The sequence below is a fragment of the Oryx dammah genome, unplaced genomic scaffold, assembly GCF_014754425.2.
Source record: "Oryx dammah isolate SB20612 unplaced genomic scaffold, SCBI_Odam_1.1 HiC_scaffold_5, whole genome shotgun sequence".
Classification (NCBI taxonomy): domain Eukaryota; kingdom Metazoa; phylum Chordata; class Mammalia; order Artiodactyla; family Bovidae; genus Oryx; species Oryx dammah.
The window spans coordinates 14021851-14034185 of NW_024070189.1; the positions used below are offsets into that span (position 1 = coordinate 14021851).

Here is a 12335-nt window from a genome sequence, read left to right on the forward strand (position 1 = left end):
CCTATACCCCAAGTCTCCACCTGGTGTTTGAATCTCTTCTCATACAAGCAGTAAGAAACCTGGAGAAAACCAATCATCATAAAACACATTTCTATAACTGCTAATGCCACCTGCTATGTTTTATTCCTAAATTAAGAGAGACCTGTTTGATGCCTCAAGCTATTAGGAGGATGGCTATCAAAAACCCAGAGAATAAGTGTTGTCAAGGATGTGGAGAACCTGAAACTCTTGTACACTGCTGGTAGGAATGGAAAGCAGTGAAGCCCCTCTGGAAAACATTATGAGGATTCTCGTAAAATTAGATTTGGAACTACCACATGACCCAGCAATTCCACTTCTGGATATGAAAGAAATGAAGCAGGTCTCAAAGAGGTATTTGTACACCTATGTTCATAGCAGCATTATCCAGAGGAGCCAGAAGGTGGAAGCAACCTAAATGTCTATCAGTGGATGAAGAGATAAAACAAAATGTGGTATATACATCCAGTGGGTTACTCAGCCTTAAAAAGAAAGGATATTCTGACATATGCTACAACATGGATGAATCTTGAGGACATTATTAGGTTGTCTATGACCAACCAGGACAACATATTAAAAAGCAGAGACATCACTTTGCCTACAAAGGTCCGTCTAGTCAAAGCTATGGTTTTTCCAGTAGTCAATATGAATGTGAGAGTTAGACTATAAAGAAAGCTGAATGCTGAAGAATTGATGCTTTTGAAGTGTGGTGTTGAAGAAGACTCTTGAGAGTCCCTTGGACTGCAAGGAGATCCAACCAGTCCATCCTAAAGGAAATCAGTCCTGAATATTCATTGGAAGGACTGATGCTGAAGCTGAAACTCCAATAGTTTGGCCACCTGATGCGAAGAACTGACTCCTTGGAAAAGACCCTGATGCAGGGAAAGACTGAAGGCAGGAGGAGAAGGAGATGACAGAGGATGAGATGGTTGGATGGCATCACCAACTCGATGGACATGAGTTTGAGCAAGCTCCGGGAGTTGGTGATGGACAGGGAGGCCTGGCGTGCTGTACTCCATGGGGTCTCAAAGAGTCAGATGACTGAGCGACTGAATTGAAAGCCAGGCACAAAAAGACACTTTCAGTATGATTTCACTTACATGAGGTACTTAGAGCAGTAAAACTCCTACAGAATCCCTTGGCTGCCAAGGGCTGGGGTGAGGAGAAAAGGGGGAGCAGTTCTCTTGTTCAGTTTTGCAAGGTGGAAAAGTTCTGATGATTCATTGCACGACCATGTGAATATACTTACACTACTGAACTGCACACTTAAAAATTAAGATACTAAAGTCTATATGGATTTGATCACAATTAAAACAACAGTCTGGTTTGAGAATCAGGTACATAGAGTTCGCCTACATTAATGCTCGGCTTTATGACCTTTCTGATTCAGGACATAAAGATCCTGGTTTCACTACCTGCTGTGGGGCCCACAAGAGCAAGAGAGAAGCACACATCACCTCTGAGTGCCGTTGGACGCCATCCAGTCATTGAAGAGCTTCAAGGCAGTGGTGCTGCAGTTCTCCAGGCTGTGGGTGCAAGCAAAGTCCAGCAAGACCGACCGGAGCTCTCGAGTAGATGGGGTGCCCTCGTCAGTCCAAGTCTGCTGTTGGATTTGGCTTTGAAGCAATTTAAATACCTTGTTCTAAAGAGACAGAATGGATTAGTGCAGAGTAATAACAATGAGGGCAACCAGGAAAATCAGGACAAGATCTTTTTTCCCTACACTTACCCAAAAAAGAAAAAAAGAAGTGGGGGACATAGATATTACTTATTTAAATAACAATTGACATATGAAGCTCACATGTGGTTGGGATGAGACCATTCAATATCACTGAGGCTATAAATAAGGTTGCTATAGCCAAGGGGGACTTAATGACATAGGACAGAAAGAATTAATGACTTTGTGCAGTACAGAACCTTTCTTCCATGTATACTCAGCTAGAAGTTGCTTTCCTGCCAAGAAGTATCATCTATAACCACTGCTGGAAGAAACCTGAAACTTCCTGACCTGGTGACTTTAGCATCCATAAATCCATTAAGAAATGAGAGAAAAATATACTTCTTTCTGAATGTGTAGGTGCTTAAATGTTTCTGAATCCATTTTTAAAGGAATATTTAAGGTATCATCTAGCTTGATGCTCTTACAAGTTAATCTAATCAAATTAAGAAAATGATGCCTACAGGGAAGAAAGGTTGTTTATTTTTCCTCCTTCCCCAACTTTTTATTTTAAAATTTTCAAGCCTGCAGAAAAGCCACAAGAATAGCAAAACGAATAGCCATATGTTAGATTCACTGTTTTGTTAATACTCTTACGTTTGTGTATAACCAACCAGTATATACACACTGGTTTTTCTGGTTTTAGTTCAACCATATGAAAGCAAGTTACAGATATCATGAGATTCTATTTATAAATAATTTAGCACGTAAGTCTCAGAAATAAGGACATTCTCCTATATAACCACAATACCTTATCACACTTAAGAAAATTACCAGTTATTCAGTAAAATCATCTACAATGAAAGTCCATTGTTATAATTACCTCTGAATGAGATCTCATTCTTTTTTTTTTTTTTTTTTTTGAGATCTCGTTCTTAAATAAGTATTTATGGTGTTAAGGCTTCCCTGGTGGCTCAGTGGTAAAGAATCCGCCTGCCAATGCAGAGACATGGATTCTACCCCTGGGTCAGGAAGATCTCCTGGAGAAGGAAATGGCAACCCTCTCCAGTATTCTTGGCTGGGAAATCCCATGGACAGAGGAGCCTAGCGGGCTACAGTCCATGGAATTGAAAAAAAGTTAGACACGACTTAGCTACTAAAACAACAACAACAACAATGGTTTTAAGAAATCAACAGATCTCTCATTTCTTTTCATCTCTGCCCATGACAAAAGCATGCAAGCTGTTCATAATATATGGAACTATTTCCATACTCCAAGCTGTGCTGGTGGGAAGGAAAAGAGGGCACAGGGAACCTTAAAGTCATCATGTAAAATATGCATTTGTGAATGTCACTGAAAGGAACCAAAATTCTAACATAAAAATGCTTATAGGTATTTTTAAGATAACTTTCATGGCAACAAATGAGGAGGATCAAAATGAAACCAGTTTACAGACATCCCCTCCCGCAGTGTTCCTGGCACAAGAGGGTTTTCTGTCACTGATCCTGGAACTTTACCATGACCAGTCTTATTTCAAGCACCAGAGACGACCATGTACAAAGCCTCTTAACCGCCCTCCAAACTAGTCCAAATTCTTCAGAGTGTCATTCTTCTAGAGTGCCTCTGTCCATACTTAAAATGAGTCCTAATTGGAGAGTTTTAAACTGCTGAGGCCGTTTTTCTCAGCAGACCTTTCTCTGAGGTCTAAGTCTCTTGTGGAGCTGACTATAAGAATGGTTTTGAAAAAAGCCTCTGTATAAGAAGAAGGATGCGAAGTTTGTGCTAAGAGGTCAACTCCCTTCTGTTCGCTTGCTTTAAAGGCAATGAAAGCGCGAACAGACGCCTTGTGGAAGGTGCGCCGGCTTGCAGTCACGGGAGGGTGTGAAGTGGTGGGAGAGGCTACTTGCCACGCTGACCGACGGTGCAAGGAAGCAAAGAGTGCGGCGCCCCTGTGGGCTGCCGTGACCACCGCACACGCCGTCTTCCGCGGGCCTGGCCTTCTCGGGGGCATCACGCTGCTGCTGCTAAGTCGCGTCAGTCGTGTCCGACTCTGTGCGACCCCATGGACTGCAGCCCACCAGGCTCCCCGTCCCTGGGATTCTCCAGGCAAGAACACTGGAGCGGGCTGCCATTGCCTACTCCGGCATCATGAGGCATTATGACAAATGAGAGTGACAAGCTACTCCTAACTGTCAAACAGAAACGAAAGGAACCTCCCATACTTGCAAAACCATTAACAATGAAAAGAACTCAGTGGGGAAAAATGGCAACCACCCTTGAGAGTTTATACTAAAACAAAGAAAGCAGTGGGGAAAATGGCACTTCAAAATACTGGAAGCGAGGGAAACCTTAAGTGAAGCTGTAGCCAATTCCTGGGTGTTTACTCCTTTGCAGTTATGGGGTGTAACTTTCTTTCTTTCTTTCTTTACAAGACTGTATTGGTTTTGCCATACATCAACATGAATCCGCCACAGGTGTACATAAGTTCCCACTCCTGAAGCCCCCTCCCACGTCCCTCCCCATACCATCCGTCTGGATTATCCCAGTGCACCAGCCCCAAGCATCCTGTATCCTGCATCGAACCTAGACTGGCGAGTCGTTTCTTATATGATATTATACATGTTTCAATGCCATTCTCCCAAATCATCCCACCCTCGCCCTCTGTAACTTTCTTACTTACAGCCCGTACCCAGGAGTCAAGGGGAAGTTCCCAAATTGTTGATTTTTAAATATATTTCAGGGGAATTCCCTGGTGATCCAATGGCTTGGACTCAACACTTTCACTGCCAGACCCCAGATTTGAGCCCTGATTGGGGAAGTAAGGTCCAGCAAGCTATGCAGTACAGCCAGGAAAAAAAAAAAATTAAATGATAACATAAAATACTTTATTTAAAAAATAATAGTTCTGTTTTTAGAAAATTTCAGTTATAAAATATTTTTGTAAGTAATTGAGGTTATATTTTTAATGTTAATAGACCACAGCCAGTGCTTCAAATTATCTTTCCCTTTTATAAGTAAAATTTAACTTGTTTTTGCATTATTCTACATTAATTTTTTGAAATCCAAACCCATTAGGTATCGGAATTCAATCCTCTGATTTCATAAAGTGGAGATGGTAGGGAGAGGGAATAAATTGATGAGTCATACAATCTACATACATGCAATAAAAGGCAACAACAATGACACAAGATGACTTTAAAACAGGGCAAGATGCTGGCACTTATGTTATTTATTACATTTTGATTTACTGCTTTAATTTTACACTGATGTTCCCAGGGAGTTCTTTCTTGGGTCAGCTGAGTTTCTTAAAACTGAAGTGTCAACTTTTATTACAAAAGGTTTATCCCACCAGTTCCTCATATGTAAAAGAATGACAGAGTTATAAGTGATGAAACAGGAATAGGGCTGAGATCAGATTTTAGTATCAGATGTGAACAATTTAACACAATTCAAATGTGCCTCCAGACTCTACCCATCACATATTAAAGCAGACATCACAACAGGTGATATATAGGTAATATGTGTGATATGGGTCTGTGTAGCCTAAAGAACAAAATGACCAATAAATGCACAGCATGCTCTCATGACAATAACTTAAAAAAAGTAATTAGACATCAGTCTTAATCACAAATACGACTTGATGACTGGATCCAAGGTCTCAAAGGTTCTGCCATTCCAATCTCATCTACAGAGGGTCACATTTCATATTTTGAGAATTTTGATCCTACTCGAATGCCCTAAGATCAGAACAAGAATTTTAAAGAGAGAGTTTCTTGTTCCTGAATTAAAGCCATCATGACTTTTAACCGTCATAACTTTTACCTGTCGTGCCAGCCAAGTGCATGAAGACGTACAATGGTAAAGGTCTCATAAACACACACTAAGCCTCCTGTTTCGATTCTCTAACCACCAGTCCCATGGACTGGTACGTTCTGCCATGTCCTGGGTAAGCACATACCTGCCCAGCAAACTGGAAATCATCATTTGAGATGAAGATGCAGAGTTAGTTGAGTGTCACAGCAGGAAGATATTCAAAAGATCTAACTGCTGGAATTGAGTTCAGCATCTGTGCTTTCAGCACACAGCCAGCCTGAATTAACTATCAAATGCCTCCTGACACCAGGCCCTCAACACATTAATGGAGAGAGGCAGGCAGAAGAGTGACTTATGCCATCATGAAGTTTAGCAAGCCTTCAAACTGTTTTAAAATATCGGTGTAAAAAAGGGGAAAATATAGCAAGAGGCAGCTTTGATTCTTCCAATAAAAGGGTATCCTCTGATAGATGACAAGCTAGAACACATGAAAATACAGCCTTAAAACACAAAGAGGAGGGTCTGGCATGAAAGCGATCTTGGTCTGAGTCTAAGGTCTGAGGTAAGTGACTTTGGAGAAGTCATTCAGTCTCATCTGTGTTAATGAGGGCAGAAATACCTATCTGCTGCTGGGTGCGGGTTAAACGAGGTTATCGGCATAAGCACTAAGCAGGGTGTGCAGGGTACAGTGAGCGCTGAAGTGTCCTTGTTCTTGTATGTCCCACTCACTCATTCATCCCACATTTACTGAGTGTCACTACGGGCCAGGTCACATTCCAGGTACTGGCTTTTATTAAGGTTGGTAGTTGAAAGCCTTATGAAATAGAAGAAATCTTGGTAATCAGAAGATACCTCAGAAATCATTTAACCGAAGTATCTCACCTATGGGTAGGGGGCGGGGGTGGCTCCTTGCAGGTCAGATCAGAAACTTGTAAGGAAGGGGCTTTGCAAGCTCTGTATGGCCCCCTGCCCTGCACTCCCTCCCCGTCACTGAGAATCACAGGGGGTGCACAGTAGGACAGCAGAAAAGAGGATTTTCTTTTTTTTCAGGTGCAATCTAGCCCCTTCCTTTTACCAGTGAGGATGCCAAAATTCTAAAAGACTTATTCTAATTCCTGGCCCATCACCTTCTCTTTCCTGAAAGCTGCCTTTTGCCTGCTCGTTGGAAACCCTGACTGGTTGGCAAAGCAAATCTTGTTGTCTGAATGTGATCCAGAGAATTAGATGAGACAAAGAACTCATCACTCCTTCTCAAGCTTTTAAATACACAGTCAAAATTTAATACCAAAAGTGTCTAAAATAACAACTGTTAAGACCAGGCAATTGGTTTTAAAAAAAGGTAAAACAGTCTCCAAAACCAGTAGTGCTTTGCAAAGAAACTTATATTAACCAGCATCACCATCCTTAATAAGACAGTTATCAGTGAGGACCCCCAAAACTGAATATTCCCAGTACAAACATAGTTTTCATTTTATAATGACCACCAGGAAATTAATGGGGAGCACTGCTTTGCAGAAGGGCCTATTCCAAGCATTTATTATATGAAAATAAACCAAGAGTTGAATAGAGAAATTTTTCTTTTCATGTGATCTCATTTTGACAGCAGTGTCAGAAGTCTATATATTTTGATATTAAGATAAGAATACATCATGCTAACCCTTTACCAGCTCCTCACGGTAAGAAATGACATGCTGATTCAATGTTAAGATTTCAGCACCAGGAAAGTGATGAAAATGGAATATAACTGCTTTTTCAGTCTGTGACTGCTGAATGGAACATGAATAACATCAGTAAAGGCAAGCAACAAAGAGAACTTGGCAAAAAGGCAGACTTACCACTAGTCTTGAGGCCAGATCCATGTGCCCGAGTTTGTCGAGGAGGTTATAGATGAGTTCTGTCTGGAACAGGGCTTCAGAGATGGGTGCAGTGTAGGTCTCATTTCTAAGGTAATCAATCAGATCGAAAGCTCTTTGAAGAGACACCTTGCCTAGGCTAATGGGTAAAAGAACAAAAAAAGTAAATATGCCAGAAAAGTAAATATGCCAAAAAAGTATGCATGCTGAGAGAGAAACTATGGCTAGATGGGGGAGCGGGAATCCTGAAGACCTAAAATTTAAGCTCTGAGTGGTAGCTATTCTATGGCTCCAGAGTCTTCAGTGAAGTGAAGTGAAAGTTGCTCAGTCGTGTCTGACTCTTTGCAACCCCATGGACTGTAGTCCGCCAGGCTCCTCTGTCTGTGGAATTATCCTGGCAAGAATACTGGAGTGGGTAGCTGTTCCCTTCTCCAGGGGATCTAGCCAAACCAGGGATCAAACCCAGGTCTCTCGCATTGCAAGTGGATTCTTTAACCATCTGAGCCACCAGAGAAGCCCGATGCTCTGTAAAGTTAGACTAAATATCTTTGATTAAGTTCACGTGTGCAACTCAAGGTTAAAGATGCCTTTCAGGAAAAAGATGAACAACAGCTCAGTTCTTTGATCGGTAAGTCACCTGTAAATTGCTACTGATTCAGGAAAAGTATCATAACATTTTAGATGAGAAATGATGGAGCGTGCCAATTTTACTTATCATTAGTTACTTACATTGATCAGGTGGCAGAAAGAGGATTTGAATCAGAAAGTAATTTGGTATTTGTATGGGAATTTTGTCAAACTTGTTAAGGCCACTGTGAATTTATAGTGCACACCTTTAAAAAATTAACCACTTGACAGAAACCACAACACGGATGGCTGAGATGGCGTGAGGTCGCCACGTAACAGGAAGGTTAAGAGCCGTCGGAAGGAAGGCATGTGAGTGTTCCTTGGTGCCTGGGCTTCCTTTCCTTGGGCTTCCCTGGTGGCTAAGAGGGTAAAGCGTCTGCCTGCAAGGCGGGAGACCTGGGTTCAATCCCTGGGTCGGGAAGGTCCCCTGGAGAAGGGAAAGGCTACCCACTCCAGTATTCTGGCCTGGAGAATCCCATGGACAGAGGAGTCTGGTGGGCTACAGTTCATGGAGTCGCAAGAGGTGGACACAACCACCCGAGTGACTTCACTTTCCTTCCTTTGTGTGTCTAGACCCACTGACGACCTAGGTCAGTGATCTTCCTCTTCAGAGGACACTGGCACGTGAGGTCACTGCCATTCTGGGCTTTGGGCTTGTGCAGCTTGGGGGGCAGCTGGGGAGGTGAGTGGTATGCCAGCTCTCGAGACATGTCTCTCACTAATATATGAACACTAAGCTTTTATGCTGAAAGCACCGGCTTCTTGAAAAGAATTCTCTCGTGAGTAAAGCAAACCCTCAACTTCTGTATCCATTTATTCAGCAAATTTATGCGTCGCGCTTGTCAGTATCTACAGTCTTGAAACATGATTTAAATCTTATTATATAACTGTTCAATATGCTTGTGCTTATGTTTCCAGATAGACAAGGGATATGTCTTCTATCTTCTCAGTTCTCCGAAATGAATTATACCTACCAGGCAATACATGCTAGTTCTTTTCAATTGCTTTTCTTAAATGTCCTTTTCCTCAAGAACACTTATTTCAAAAAAAAAAAAAAAGAAAGAAACAAAGCCAAGCATACGCTACCCTGCAAGTTCAAAGATGTTGTTGATGAGGTTGGCTCGATCTTTGTCGCTCAGCACATAAGGATTTGTTTTCAGCTGTTTGATCAGTGCTTCCCAGTTGTCATCTGTGTAATGGACAATGTAATAGCCAGTCATGTTTGTATTGACCTTGATCCACTGCACTTCTTCTGTGAGATTGATGACACCTAATACAGACCAAAAAATGAGAGAGAGAGAGGTTAGGCAAAGAAAAGTATTAAATGAATACTGTGTTTCAAAAGTAATAAGGTATTATTTTTATATTTAAAAATATATTATCATTTTATATATTAATAATAATATATTATTTTTATATTAAAAAATACTTGTATTATTTCTACTGAGAAACTAAATGTTTGCCTCCCGGGGCAGTCATGTTCATGTCACCAAAGATCACCACCCATTCACTTAACAAGTCTTTATTTAATGGTAAACAAGGTACATGTGCCTGCTCTCCTAGGTCTTGACAACCCAACGTGACCAGGTGAGTAGGGTGTCATACAAATGTTGTTGATGGAAAAAGAAAACGTGGCGTTCTGTAGGAGAACAGGGTAGAAATGCTTCACCCCCGAGGGAAGGTTAGGAGAGATTTCTTGGGAGAAATGACATCACCGTTGAGACTTCAGGATATATAGGTATTGTGAGCCAGGTAAAGAGGGGCTTGTAAGTGTTCAAGGCCCAGAGAGAAAGTGTGCATGGCATCCATGCACTGAACTGGCTCCCAAGTTCACGCTGGGAGTGTGTGCAGGGCATGGCGCAGGGCAGACAGTGAGGAACGATCTATTATCATATAAAATGTGTTCCCTCTCAGCCTTTTGTCTTCGGTTATGTTAACGGCCTAAGAAAGGACACACGAAGCCATTTTAAAAAGTCACATAATTCAAAGACAGCAAAATAAACATTAGGGAAGGATGGATGTCTCATTAGGCACAAATAAGAAATAATTGAGTTAAAATAACAGAAAGCTGCTAATGTACTTTGTGAACCCCTACCATTACATTTTAATGCCGACAGAATTGTTAGAAATTTATATGGAATGACTTCAATTAATGCTTGATTATTAAGAAGCTAAAAAATGCAACCTTAAAATTATTACTACAAAAGTTGACTGCAACCTTTAAAATTACTAACCAGGAAACATCCTTTAAAGTTGGCAATGAAGATGTGAATTTTTTTAATTTTTTAGTTTTTATTATGTTTTTAGAAGATGTGAATTTAAAACAATAGTTAAGGGTATGCTTTTAAGCATCTTAAGGTTTAATATTTATTAGACTATAACCCCATGAGCATTACTTTGTTTACTGCTCATCTCTCAGTACCTAGAACAATGTTCCTAGCAGGTACTCAAGAGATACTTGGTGCATTAATGAATGAATGAACAAAATGGTTATATTACAGTAAGTGGTTTCAAACAAATCTAAATAAGGTTTGCAGCTTGATGATGTAAGCTTTCTTCCCCACTTTAAAGTGAGGAATACAGTGTTTAACTCAAAAGAGAAAAGGGGAGTAGAGATAAGAAAAATCATCTAAACTCAAACAATAAAAGCATCATAGGTATATTTCCTACCAAGATTTTTCCTATACACATTTTAACTGAATTAATATTTAATATACTGGATCTATGTACATTATTTTATGCATTATATTATGCTGCTTTTTCACATATCAGATTCCATTTCCTGCCATTTTCCCACTGCCTTCATATGCAGGATTCAAAATCTTAAGGATATTTTATTTTGGGACATACCACAGTTTAACCCATCTTCTATTTGGAAATACTTAGGCTGTTTTTGGAGAAGGAAATGGCAACCCTCTCCAGTACTCTTGTCTGGAGAATCCCAGGGATCGGGGAGCCCGGTGGGCTACTGTCTATGGAGTCGCACAGAGTTAGACATGACTGAAGCGACTTAGCAGTAGCAGTAGGCTGTTTTAAAATATTTACTATCATAATAATTATATTTGAGGGTTTTTACACATAAAATGCTTTGGAAACACATTTAAACCTTTTAGTACCTGAAATCTAAGACTGATCAACTTCAAAAGCATGAATTATTTAAATTTATCAGATTTTTCTTAATACCTTAGTTACTCTAATTCTGAGACTGTCAAAGATTTTTAAGATGTAAAGATTTATGTTCTGATCATGTCTTAACATGACATATCAGATAATCAGTCTTTTTCATTAAAAAAAATTTATACTAATTTGTTTTTTTGCTGATATAGCAACAGATGGAATAGATTAATCACATTAATCGGGTTTATTCCTTTTCTAAAGCAGATTACAATTCTAAGGAATATTTGCGTTGGTAACAGTAGCTGCTCCAAGTGGATATATTTTTAACAAACCTATGACTAATGAAATTAACTTTATCAGTAGCTAATGCAAAAATATCAACACTCTCTAGGTCACCAAACAATTTCCTACAGGGCTTTTATCAAGAAAGGACCTTGGGAAAAAGAACTGAACAGCTTCAAATCTCCCTTTACCAAAACAGGAGGCCAGGAATGATAAGCATGGCAATTTTCCCACTGGATGGAAATAGGAAAATATTGAAATACAGAGTCTCTTGGATGATAAGCAACTCGCTATCTTGTAAACCTAGCCAAGTGCAGATGGCAGAGAGGAGGAACACAGCTGGGAGTGTACTTGAAATTATTACTGTCATTTTGATGACAGAATATGAAGCGGTGCAGCCAACAGCATAGAGAGGAGAGTTATCATTAAAGAATCCACATATTAGTCTCTTTCAGGTCTTCTGAATGATTCACAATAGAGGACCTTAAAACCACAGGTATCAAAAAAAAAAAAAACCCAGCTTTGCACACAAGGGAGGTAACTACATCTTGCAGCTCCAATGTGGATGAAGCTACTCTCATATGTTTTTAATTTATTATAATCATTAACAGATTAACAGTTCAATTTTCACAGTCCATTGAGTAGTAAAAAAAAAGAGTAACTCTGATGTTAAATGGCAGAAGCCCAATAGTGATTAAAAAACAAAAACTTGTCAATGAGTTATGAAAACAAACTACTGTTTTATAAAGAAACATTAAAGCACAGAAACAAACAAAAATATGTTTTTACTACAAAGCTGCAAAATTCCCTGTATGGCTTGCTCCAGAGAGCTAGCATGATACACACAGTTGAACTTCATCCCCTCCTGTTCAAAAGCATTCCTTTTTCTCCCACACCCCTTTCTTCTCCTTTGTTTCATCAGGGGGAAAAGGCACATGATAAATACCCTATCCTATCTACATGCCCT

General features: G+C 40.1%; 1 protein-coding gene across 1 annotated transcript in view; it reads right to left on the reverse strand.

Moving 5' to 3' along the window:
- LOC120863263 (leucyl and cystinyl aminopeptidase) overlaps positions 1-12335 on the reverse strand; it is a 104487-nt gene that overhangs the window by 12354 nt on the left and 79798 nt on the right. The window contains exons 12-14 of the mRNA XM_040239367.1: positions 9056-9239; positions 7325-7481; positions 1476-1660 (exon numbers count right to left, since the gene is read on the reverse strand). Coding sequence (XP_040095301.1) covers positions 1476-1660; positions 7325-7481; positions 9056-9239 — 526 coding nt within the window. The remainder of the gene's footprint in view (positions 1-1475; positions 1661-7324; positions 7482-9055; positions 9240-12335) is intronic.